At 37.7% G+C, this 12795-nt stretch overlaps 1 pseudogene and 1 gene segment (V, D, J or C); one reads left to right on the forward strand and one right to left on the reverse strand.

Annotated features, from left to right (window-relative positions):
- LOC109699244 (immunoglobulin kappa variable 4-1-like) overlaps positions 1 to 6873 on the reverse strand; it is a 935238-nt gene extending 928365 nt beyond the window's left edge. Inside the window, 2 exon segments of the V gene segment in view lie at positions 6221 to 6535; positions 6738 to 6873. Of these exon segments, the coding sequence occupies positions 6221 to 6535; positions 6738 to 6786 (364 nt within the window).
- LOC141414858 (14-3-3 protein zeta/delta-like) overlaps positions 1 to 12795 on the forward strand; it is a 57065-nt pseudogene that overhangs the window by 27204 nt on the left and 17066 nt on the right.

The raw sequence follows: 12795 nt of genomic DNA on the forward strand, positions 1-12795 counted from the left end.
GGAGACCAAAAAACTATACAAAGAATCAATGAAACCAAAAGTTCATTCTTTGAGACGATAAATAAGATTGATTAAATCCTTAGCCAACCTCACAAAAGGAGGAGAGAAAACTCATTATTTTGTATTAATTTACTTTCTCACAAATGTATAATAAAAATCAGCAACATAGCACACTGTAAACAGTTGCTTGTTTTCCATATGGCTGACTTGGAGCTCAATTAACTGCTACTCAGCATCACAAAAGAGTATTCTAATAAATATTTCTTACCAGAGAAAAGAACAAAATTAAAAATTCAAAGTACAGTTTCCATTAAATACTTATTGCTTTCACACCATGTTCAATTCACCAAATAAATCCTGAAGTTGAACCAACAATAGATAAGCAGATTGCCCCCAAAGGAGGCCACTTGTTATAAACTGTTAACTCTTGCATACTTAAGAGCACCTCATAGCACTTCTCACTCTCTTTCCTAAATTATCAATCTTCCTTTCTCTTTATAGCATCACTCTCATTAACATAGAAACATCATTTTTAGTATAACAGCTAGAAACTTTCATCTCTCTCCAGGCATGAAACATTTATTTTTTTCTTTACTACAAAGCTCTTTGAAAGAGCTGTCTCTAGTCACCATTCCCAAATCTTATAACTGAGGATAACTCAAACTTCTTCCTGGAGCTTTCCCCTATTCAAGGTGCTACACAACTAGCTCATGAAATTACTCAACTCTAGGTCACCTGAGACTCACACATTCCAAATTCAATGGTCATATCCCAGTCCTCATATAATTAGAGTAAGACATACCATTTAACGAGTTGGCAACACACTGTCCCTTAAAACAATTTCTTCACTGAGCTTCCACACATCTCTCTTGCTTCTCTTCCGTCCCCACTGCTCCTTCTCAAATTAATTTTCTTTTCCTCTTCATCACCCCTCTCTCTGATCTCAGTCCTTGGGCTCCTGATCTGTTCAACACTCGTTTCCTTGGTTATAAGATTTCAATCTCCAGTGCATTTTTCTCCCCTGAATTCCAGACTCATATAGTCAACAGTCTACTCAGCAACTACAATGCAGGTCTGACACACATCACAAACCTGAGTGTCCTGAAATAAATTCCTGCTCTTTCTCCCCAAAATCACTTGTCCCAGTCAGCTCTACCTAAACAAATGCCAAGGCTTCCCTTCCAGTTACTGGAGGAAAAATGGCAGAGTAATCCTGAGTCTTCTCTCTCACACCCCTGGGTAACATCATCAGCAAATTGTTAATCTCTGTCTCCAACACTTCCAGTGCTCACTCCATGTACCAAAGCCATCCAGATTGAAAGTTAGCACTGGCCTCCTAATTGTTGCTTCCTGTCTGTGTATACCACTCCTGAAGATCATTTAAAACTGCGAATCAAATCACATCTGCCCTATTTAAAACCCTCTACTCATTCAATCCTTCAAGCAGCCTCCAAAGCCCTTCACAACGTGCTCCTCTTCATCTCTTTAACTCTTTTCTCACTGCTATTGTCCTAGTTTTACCTCCTTCCGCAATACTGGCTTCCTTCTATTTCTCCAACATACTGGTTCCTATCCCGCCTCAGAAATGTATCTCCCGAGATAGAGATAGATTCCTAAAGGTCATTCTCTCACCATTGGTGAGACGTTAATTAAAGCTTGCCTTCCAGTGCACCCTTCCATGACTATCTATGGTAGATCAGTTGTGAAAATGTTTCCGTTGTTTATCCCTCCTTGTATCCCTGCTGATCATAGAGCACTTAAAATAATATGTGTTTTATATTTATTGATGCATTTGTGGGGGTTAGATTTTGATCATTTGTTTTTTATCGATATATTAAGGAGTTCAGCATGTTCTGATATATTTTGAAATGACATGGATACTATTTTCAAATAATGAACATATCCATCATCTGAAATAGTTACCCTTTTATGTGTTGTGCAAGACCATTAAAACTCTATTCTTTTGGCAAAAATATCAAATCAAGTAAATTTTATTAACATTGGCAATGTGATATATTCTTCATGTTGTACACTAAATCTCTAGATTCAGTTATCCCATATATCTGCACATTGTGTACCTACACGCACATGTCCCCATGGTCCATTCTTTTTATTCCCCCACCTGTGATTTTAAGACTAAATAATATTCCATTATATGTATATTGATATAAATATATAGAGAAAGAGATCACATCTTTTTTATTCATTCATCTATCTATGCACACTTTGATTATTTCCATATCTTACCTATGACTATCAAAGTGCTATTGTCTTTATGAACTGGTGATTTCGTTTCCTTTGGTTATATACCCAGAAAAGGAATTGTTGGGTCATCTGAAAGTTCTATTTTTCATTTCCATAAGAAGGTCCATAATGTCTACCGTGATGGCCACACCAAGCTACCCTCTCAACAAAAGTGTTTAAGACCTCCTTTTTTCTCCACTCCCTCACCAACACTTCTTACCTATTACCTTTTTTATGGAATCTTCCATGAAAAAGGTCAGGTGATATCTCATCATGGTTTTGATTTTAATTTCCCTGTTGATTAATGATTTTGGCCACCTTTTCACATACATGAGGGTCACTCATATGCCTTCTCTGTAGACATGTTTATTCAGGTCATTTGTCCATTTATTTTTACTCAGATTATTTGTTTTTCTGCTCTTAAGTTATGTGAGTTCCTCTATTTTTGGATACTATTTATGAGGTATATGGTTTGCAATTTTTTTCTCCCAAACTTTAGGTTGTTTCTTAATTGTGTTGATTATTGCCAATGCTGTACATAATATTTTATTTAATATTTATTGCTGGTATCACATTTATTTATTTTTGCTTTTAGTGTAATATTAAAAACAACATTGAAAGACTAATATCAAGGCAATTCCCCCTATGTTTTCATCTAGAATTTATGTTTCCTGGTCTCACACTGAAGAATTTTCTCCACATTCTGTATGGTATAACACACAGATCCAAAATCATTTTTTGATGTGGAAGTTCACAGCATGATTTATTGAAGACATTAACCCTTATCCATTACATCTTCCTAGTGCCCTTTTCAAAAATTAGTAGACCATGAACGTGTGAGTTTATTTCTAGATTCTCTGTTCTATTCCATTTGTCTATGCACTATTTGTATGTCAGTGTCATGCTGTTTTGATTACTACACCTTTGTAATGTAATTTAGAATCAGGTAGTGTGATGCCTTTAGTTTTTATTCTGTTTTTCAATATTGCATTGACCCTTCAAAGTCTTCTGTGGTTCCAGGTGAATTTTAAAATTACCTTTTCCAGCTGTTGAATAATAAGGGGAAGGAAAGAAAAGGTAGGGAAAACTAAAAGAGGGCATTAGAGTACTTAAAGTACAACATATTCACAGATGAAATCCATGGCAAAACCCCTTTGAACAATAATTGCACAATGAAGGACAGGAGTGTAAGACAGACCCTTCTACAGAGAAGGTACTATCAAGAAGGGAGAGGCTAATAGAGAAGGTGAAGGAGGGTGAATATGATTGATGAACCTTATATAGTATATGAAGATAGAACATTGAAACCTCTCAAAATCAATTAAGTTGTAGGATGGGGATGAGAAAGGATAATAGTGGATGAACCTAACTTAGGTACATTGTAAGCATATATGAAAATGTCACAGTGAACCCCCCTGTACAACTAACATATGCTTTAAAAATACTTTTAAAAGAATCACTTCTTCTATTTCTGTAGAAATGTCTTTGAAATTTTGAGAGGAATTGTATTGAATATGTATGTTGTTCTGGGTAGCATAAACATTTAGCAATGTTAATTCTTCCAATCTAAAACCACAGTATATCTTTCCATTTATTTGTGTCTTCTTCAATTTCTTTCAGTAGAACTTTGTGGGTGTCAGTATATGGATTTTTCACCTCTTCCCTTAAATTGATTCCTAAGTATTTTTATTTTATTTGTTTTACTTGGCAGTACTGGGGATTGAACTAAAGGCCTTGCACTTTCTAGGCAAGCAGTTCTCCACATTTTTGCTTATGTTATTTTCATACAGTGTCTACTGTTTTTACCAACACCCACCTTTGACCACAATGCTCCTACCTGTGCCTCATAAGTAGTTGAGATTAGTCATGTGTTGCTACTGCCTGGCTTATTTGTTGAGATGTGGTCTCACTGTTTGCTCAGGTTCTCATTGAAATTTGATTCATGCTTCCTCCTCCTTTCAAATAGCAGTGGTCATAGCCACTGCTCCTGGCATTTTTTTATTTTTTCATACTATTGTAAGTAAAATCATTTTCTTCATTTACTTTCCATGTAAATTGTTATTTATGAAAAGAAATGTGACTGATTTTGTATAGCCTTTATACCACATACTAATAATTCATTTATTATACAAAATCATTTATTACTTATTTTCATGAAATTTGATATTTTTAACTTGATACATAGTAAGTACTCAGTAAACATTCTTAATAAACACATTAAAAATTTTTTTATTAGGATATATTCATTACACAGGGGGATTCATAGTGACAATTCTGATTAATCTTATGTTGTGCATTGGTTAGATCACTCCCATCTTCTCTCCTCCTCAACCTGCTCTCCACCCAACTTAAAGTAATTGCAAGAGGTTTCTTTGCTCTCTTTCATATTATATATGAAGTCTATCAACCATATACCCTCATCTTTATCTCCTTCATTCACCCTTCCCCTCTTACTGGTACCCAACACAAAAACACTGTACCCATTTTACAGACCTATCTTTCATTATTAATTTTTAAGTTGATGTTCAAAGAGGTTTCTCTGCACATCCTCACTGTCAGTATACTTTATTTTGGTCCATAAAACATCTTCCATTACTCTCCCTGACCACTTTACCTCCCATCCCCCACTCTAATTTTCAGTAGCTTTCAACACACATCCTTATCTCCTCTACCTTCACAGATGTTATGTTTCATGACATTACTGATGCGCTATCATTCTCTTTTCTTTTCCCCCTTTGCCCAAGTTCCATAGAGTAATAACACAATTACTAACATGTTCTACCTATCAGTTTATATATGCTTGTTTTTGTATGTATTTATATCTTTTGGATCTATATTCCACATATGAGAGAAAACATGCAACCTTTGTCTTTCTGAGTCTGCCTTACTTCACTTAACGTGATGTTCTCCAATTGCATCCATTTAACTTCAAACCACATGTCATTATTCCTTATAGATGAGGAAAAGTCCATTGTGTATATATAATTAACATCAATATTTTAAAATATTTCTCACTGGTATGAGAAGGTGCTGTATAAGAAAGAGTGCAATACTCAGCTTTGCTGAGATATTTTCTGGAACTAAATTTCATTCTCCCAAGTATTTTAGGTGGGGACGAAAAAAAAATACTAGTATGACTGGAGTTTATCCTGTTACACTGACATGGCCATACATAAGACAAACAATATCCATCACAAATTAGACTCAAACTAGAGAAAATTGACAACTTATGGGAAAACCTAATGGAGAATTCTGTCCCATTTTCTACAGTGATTGAGTTAAAGAATTCAAAGATTGCCTTTGAAAGACAGAGTATGACAGATAGAAATGAAGGGAAAAGGGCAGATTAGGAGGGAGGAAAGAGTAGGAAAGCATTTTGTGTGAAACTGACTAGAAAGGCTCATCTGTAAAACAGGTGTGGAAAGAAGAACCAAGATGGAAATAAGAACCTCTGTGTCCAAGGGTTGGAATTGGGGACAAAGATTTAATAATAGGAATGATAGACTTGAGAGGCAATTAGAAGTTATAAAAAGAAGGAGACTAGGGGGATAAGGAGTCAAAATGGAATTGTTCTTGATTCAAGGAGGTCTAGTAAAGAGGAATTGTTCTGTCAACATGTGAAAAGCAATAGGTTTTTCTCTAAAGGGTAAAGATTAATTTTCTTGGCTCAGTCATACAATATATTCACAAGAAATATTCAAGTTCTAGAAACTCAAAAATACCTAACAGTCTCTTGGAGTGTCTTACATTTCTCTTCAATAACCTACCATGAAAAAGGATCCAGAGAAAAGTCAGTTCTGGAATTTTCTCCTGAACCCTGGGAGCTTTCCAGGAACTCCAGTAATAAATGCAACTTCCTAGAAAGACAGGATGCATGTGAGATCAGGGTTATGTGAGGAGGAAGTAGCTGGTGAAGAAAGGATCACTGACCCATGGCCTAGGGAGGAGGTTTTTGATTGAGGCTGAAGCACTGTGGGTGGATAGCTATAATGCTGCTGGCAGTAGTAATCTGCCACATCTTCAGCCTGGAGGCTGCTGATGGTGAGAGTGAAATCTGTGCCAGACCCACTGCCACTGAAGCGGTCAGGGACCCCAGATGCCTGAGTGGATGCCCAGTAGATGAGAAGTTTAGGAGGCTGTCCTGGTTTCTGCTGGTACCAGGCCAAGTAGTTCTTCTGGTTTGAACTGTATAAAAGACTCTGGCTGGACTTACAATTGATGGTGACTCTTTCTCCTACAGACGCAGCCAGGGAGGCTGGAGACTGAGTCACCATGATGTCCCCACAGGCACCTGCAATCAGGAGAGGACAATAAACATACATACACACACACAGACTTTATAATACAAACATTGAATATGTCATTTAAAATGCACTTTCTAATGGTTGGGTTCATATTGGAAATAGTCATTACTTCCTACTACATCTTAAAAACCATTTTGTCAGCTCAACAACAAATTACTCTGAAGGAACTGCAACATTTAAGTTTCTCACCAGAGACCCATAGCAACAAGGTGATGAGGACTCGGGTTTGCAACACCATCTTGTTGTCCCTGCCTGCCTAATGCAGCTCTGTTCTTATTGCAAAGGTGTCATTCATAAAATTGGAGCAGTGGGACTGGGCTGGAGGAGTTATGCAAAGCAATCAGAATATACAAAAACAAATTGTGCCGGCAGTGGACTGTAAATGTATCTGATGTAAGATACCAAGAATATCAACACAGAAAGCATGATTGTGGGACCAGAAAAGACTCAGGAGTCAATTTTCAGTTCTAAGATTAACTTAGAATCTCTAAAACCTCAAACTGCTAGTGAATTAATGAAGAGCTCCTATTTTAAACAAAAAATACTTAGAAGTGGATTCAGTATTACAAAATTACATGTTAGTTTTCTCAGATTAATAATCTTGGTGAAATAATAAAACATCCTGGAAAGACACCAAAAGAGACAAAGGAGAACGTGGGGAGAGGGGGAGGAAAGGAGGAAGGGAAGGAAAAGTGTCAGACAGAAAGTGTCTGAAGGGAGAGAAAGGTAATCAACATAAAAAACTATTGAAAAGCAACTCTAAACACAAAATTCTGTCCAAGCAAAACAGAGACTTAAAAAGAAAATGCAGAATACTTTTAAAACATATAAAAGCTGAAAGAACACAGGATCTACAGTTTCACAGTATAAAAAAATGCTAATGTAAGTTCTCAAGTCACAAGGAAAATGACAGCTAATGAAAACCTAAATAACTCTGCGAATGGCAAGTACAATAAAAATTTACAATTTTTTAATTTAATTCTATTTAACAGTTAATTGACTAGTATATTATGGCCTTTATAACATGTCAATATAAAATGTACAAAAACAGCAAAATTTAAGACCTACCTATACAATCATGTTAAAAAGGAATGTTCAAGGGAATATTTCAGGTCAGGGGAATCTAGATGAAAACTCACTCTATATCAGACTATACTCACAGGCAACCACCAAGAATGTCCCCTGTGTTTCCTATCTCCACGTATTCTTAACACTAGCATTAACACAGTCCTATGTACATTGAATAGGGCTTACTCATGTAATCAACCCAATTCTGAGTGTTTTAAAAGGCTAGGACATTAAAGCTACTGTGGCTTCTGACTACTCTCCTTTGAATAATTTTCTACAGCTGGATGTCATCTTGTTAGAATACGCATGAAGCCCTATGGACAGGTCCACATAGTGAGATAAAGAAGCGCCTGACAACATGAATTTGCAAATGTCTGAGTGGGCCATTGCAAAAAAACCAGTGAAGTCTTTTGATGGCTGTAACTCTCCCTGATTTTATCTTGACAGCAATCTAGGAGAAACTTGAGCCAGAACCAACTAGGAATGCCATTCTCAAATTCCTCACAAGCCCAAAGAGTGTAACAGAATAAAATTTTACCATATTGAACTGGTGGAATCCAGGGCAATATTTTGCACAGAAATCACAGAGATGGACTTGTTGGTACATGTCTATAATCTAAGAAGTCATGAGCCGAGGCAGGAAGGTCAATAGATCAAGTCCAACTTAGACTAGTGAGACCCAGCCTTAAAAAAAAAAACTCAAGGCAAAAGGCCCTGAGTTCAAAACACATTACCACCAAAAACAAGAAGAAAGGCAGTTCCTTATTCTGAAAATCACCTAGGATCACTACCATCCCAAAATGCAGGGTAGGGAGAGAGAAGGTGAAGAGTTTCATTATAGGGACACTTTGTACCTATTGTATTATTTTGGAGTTTTGAAACAGCTTACCAAATAAATACAAAATAAAAGTTGTATTTTAACTTTCTTTTATAATCATATCCAGGTCTGCTGTGTCTCCCAGTTCAGGGCTCTTGACACACTGATGACTGTGCTGAAAGAGAGTCAGATTCTCTTTATATTTTAAAAGCATATAAAGTAAACATTGCCGAAATATTGGATGCAAAGTATGAGTGAAATAGAATTTCAGAGAATGACTGCTAAATGTGCTTAGGACTAGGAAGCCATAGAATTTGAAACAATGTCTTCTGAGAAGGGAAATGCCCAGGGAAAGCAAACTTGGAAGGCAGGTGGGAATTAGGACTTCAGGAGAAACACACTAGAATTGTGAGATGCTGTCAACCTCCACCTGGCAATGCTGCTAAGGTGGATGCTTATGTGAGATTCTGAAGTTCAGAGAAGCAGTCTGAACTGGAGGAACAAATCTGGGACATGAGGTAAGATCTCTAGGCAATGAGTATAAGCAGGTGAAGGCAGACTGATAACTATTAAGTAGCTCAATAAGTGGAAGTCAAACAGATGAAGAGAAATAAGTATGGACTCCAAGAAGCAGCTATCAAGGTAAGAAATGACCTAACAAAGGCAGTGTCCTTAAAATGCCTAGTCAGTTTTAAAATATAAAATTTATATCCCTTTTTTTTTCTTGTGGCACTGGGGTTTAAACTCAAGGCCTTATGATTGCTAGACAGGTGCTCTACCACTTGAGCCATTCCTCCAGCTGCTAAAATATAAAATTTAAAAAGCTAAATGAAGACAAATTTTTCTTTTTCACTTAGTTATTTAAATAGTCCACGCACTTTCATTTGTAGGATCACAAATCTCTGGGCAAGTGGAAGATTTGGAAGGTTACTTTTGAAAAACAGTTGGGCACTTGCTGCTCTCTGCTGGCCACCGGCATGCACTAAACACTCCAGGGAGGATGGTTCATCACCTTTCCTCTTGCAAAGCATCTTTAATGTTTTGCCTACTAGCCAGTGCTCTAGTGCAATAACTGGAGCAGACTTATTTCAGTATCTCAGTATGAAAGCAATGCTTCATCTGTCACCTTATTTTTATTCTACACATAGGATACAAGGTCACAGAAAATTTGCATGCAAGCTCATTTGCTTAGTTCATCAAAAGTATTTCTACTGCTCTTCCCATCATTTGATTCCTCCTTCCCACCCAACTACCCCCCATCTGCAGGCAAGTACAGCACACAACCGGTTCTGCGTGTTATAGCAACTCTGCTGTCTGGTACACTAACTGAATTAGTTGTTCCTCCACAGGACATTCCTGTCTTCACATTTTAAGTGAATCCTCGCAGACACAGTAACTATCCATGATATCATCTGGTCTATGGTCCTCTCATTCTTATCTGTCTCCAAGTTCAAGGTGCTCATTTATGTTGCAAAGTGTTCTGCAGATGCACAGAGTTCTGTTTACATGCATGTACATTCTCATCACTGCCGACTTCACAGTTTAACTTTCTATCCCTGACATTCATCACTCTCTGGCTCAAATGCAGCCAGTAGATTTCATGTCTAAAAGGAGATATTGGCCATGTAAAGGTCAGGGAAGAGCCCTGCAAAAATGCACAAGTCCTGAGATATGGATGTGGTGAGCCTGAAGAGGTCAATGAAGGAAGCCATGTTGGAGTCAGTCATAAGCCTAAGCTAGGAGACTGTGGAGGTCTGCTAGCACACTTGAGCTTTCTTCCAAGTATGTGCAATAAGAGCATGTGGTGAATTAGTAAGAAGTAGTTCATGTTTTTACCGACTTCTTTTGAGTGCATGTTTTGCCTGATATGCATGGAAGGAAAAAGTGTGGAGGCCTTCATTATTCCTGTGCCAACAGAACTGTTGGCACTTTCATCCTCTGAAATCACTTAATGATAGTCAAAATTAAAAACTCTGAGTAATAGCAGTTCTAAATAACCATATAGGACCAAATCATTACATGGTACATTAAAAATCATATTATCTACACAGAATTATAATTTTGCTAGCCCAACAATTTCTTACCCTGGAATCAATATACATTCTCCCAGGTATTCAGTTAAACAAAAATTCAGTTTCTGATTTTTCAGATGTAATGAAATATGATGACTTTAAGAAGGGGAAATTTCCTGAGTAAAACCAATCAAATCACAGAACTCTTAAAAGTCTGGATCTATAGTAAAAGAAAGGAAATTTGGAAAGATCAGGGCATGAAAAGGATTAGGTGAGGGGAGATTCTCTAATGCTGGTGTTGGAGTCAAAGGGAGGCCTGTTTGAGGGAATGAGCGCATCTTCCAGGACCTGCGAGTTGCCAACCAGAAAAGAAATGGGTCCTCAGCTACAACTTCAAAAAACCAATTCTGCCACAGAACTTGAGATGGAAGAAGACCCTGAGCTTCACATGAAGTTCTGCCACCCTACTCTTCAATTTTAACTTTGAGAGTCAAAAGGAACCATCCATCCAATTCCTAGATTTCTGATGTATAGACCTCTGACCCCATGAGTTGTGAAACTGATGGGCATTTGTTCCTCAGCAATACAAAACTAGTAGAGATATCAATGTGACACTTGTTAATGAGAGAACCAGAACTCTAAATAGCAGTTATTTTCCTAGTCCCCTTTGGAAACAACACAATAATCCCCTTGTATAGCTATCTTTATCACAAGCTAGCAAAAAAAGCCATGTTTCCCTTATTATCTTTTATGTTTTTTCTTCTGTAAAACTGAGAACAGGAGGGCAGAACAGGTTCTGCCCAGGTACTGGTTGACGTTGGCATCAGTGAGATGGGGGAGGTAATGGGGAAAGGGGTAGGAGGATGGATACGGTGCAAATAATGCATACAAGTGTATGTAAATGCAAAAATGATACCTGTTAAAATAAAGCAAAAAGTTTAAATTTAAAGAAAAAGATGTTATCTCCCATGTAGCTCATGGCCAAGGTGATGCTGAAATCTCTGGCTTGAGCTGCCATGTGGTGAAGCTCTGCACTTTTTCTACCATATATTTATTCCTCACTTGTGAACATATCCACAAAATCAAAACTGAATTCTGTTCTACACACACACACACACGCACACACACACATGAATACAGGCGTGGTGGCTATTGCCTCCAATACCAGCTACTGATGAACAGAAATAGAATCATGGTTTGAGATTAGATGGAGAAAAAGTAACACCATATCACAAAGATCAAATGGGAAATGTGCCTCATGACTGCAATACCAGCTCTCAAGAGGTAGGAGGATCCCTGGAACACAATCTACCTATTTACCCTCCTGCATAGAGATAACAGGCATGCGCCACCCAGACTGGCCCCAACAGATGGATTTTGAAGAAGGGCATTGTCTTTCCTTTCTGTCTTCATGGTCACGTTCCACAACACTTGAAGGACTCTGGGCAAGGTGCTCTGTAAGGGACAGGGGAGAGCTGACGATATCCCTAAAAGACCTAAAACTCACCAGACCCCACATGTTCCAGATGCCCAATGCATGTTCCCTTTGATGTGCAGCACTATTAAACATTTCAAATTCATATTGTATTCTAAGGAATAGTGGCAGGGGAAGGTCATATCTTTGAATTTAATATGGACTCTTCCTATTATTGAAATGCTACATGTATTCTAAGTATAGAAAACTGGGTGTCATCCTACTAGACATTTACTTGATGTTATGGTTTGAATATGGAATTTTTCAAAGGACATAATTGTTGAAGTCTTGGCCCCCAGTAGATAAATCCAATCTCTGAGAGGTGATTGGGTCGAGAAAGCTCTGACTGAGTCAGTAGATTAATCCATTGATGAATTCAGAATTTGATGGCATTTTGAGGAGGTGTTAAAAGTCAGGAGGGATGTTGATTGGGGGAGGTGCATGCCTACAAGTGGATCTTTGAAGGGTTGAACCATCCTTGGCAGCTTCATGTTTCTCTCTCTGCTTTCCAGCAGCCATGAGCTGAGCTGCTTTCTTCTGCCACACTCTTCCACCATGATGCCTCTGTCTTGCCACAGATCTAAAAGCAATGGAACAAGATAATCACGGAGTGAAACCTCTGAAACTGTGAGCCAAACAAATCTTTCTTCCTTTAAGTTATTAGCCTCAGGTGCTTGCCACAGTAAAGAAAACCCTGAAAAACACAGTTGGCTCAGCTCATACCACAACAAACCTTTCCCTGAGAAATACCTGACACATCCATACATATGGGCACTTCTGTACATCCATAAATATGGGCACATCAAGTAAGTCACAAAGGTTCAATTCATATACAGACAGCATGAAGTGCTACAGAGTTCTCAATTACATGTGGTC

Source organism: Castor canadensis, chromosome 12, assembly GCF_047511655.1.
Source record: "Castor canadensis chromosome 12, mCasCan1.hap1v2, whole genome shotgun sequence".
NCBI classification, from domain to species: Eukaryota; Metazoa; Chordata; class Mammalia; order Rodentia; family Castoridae; genus Castor; species Castor canadensis.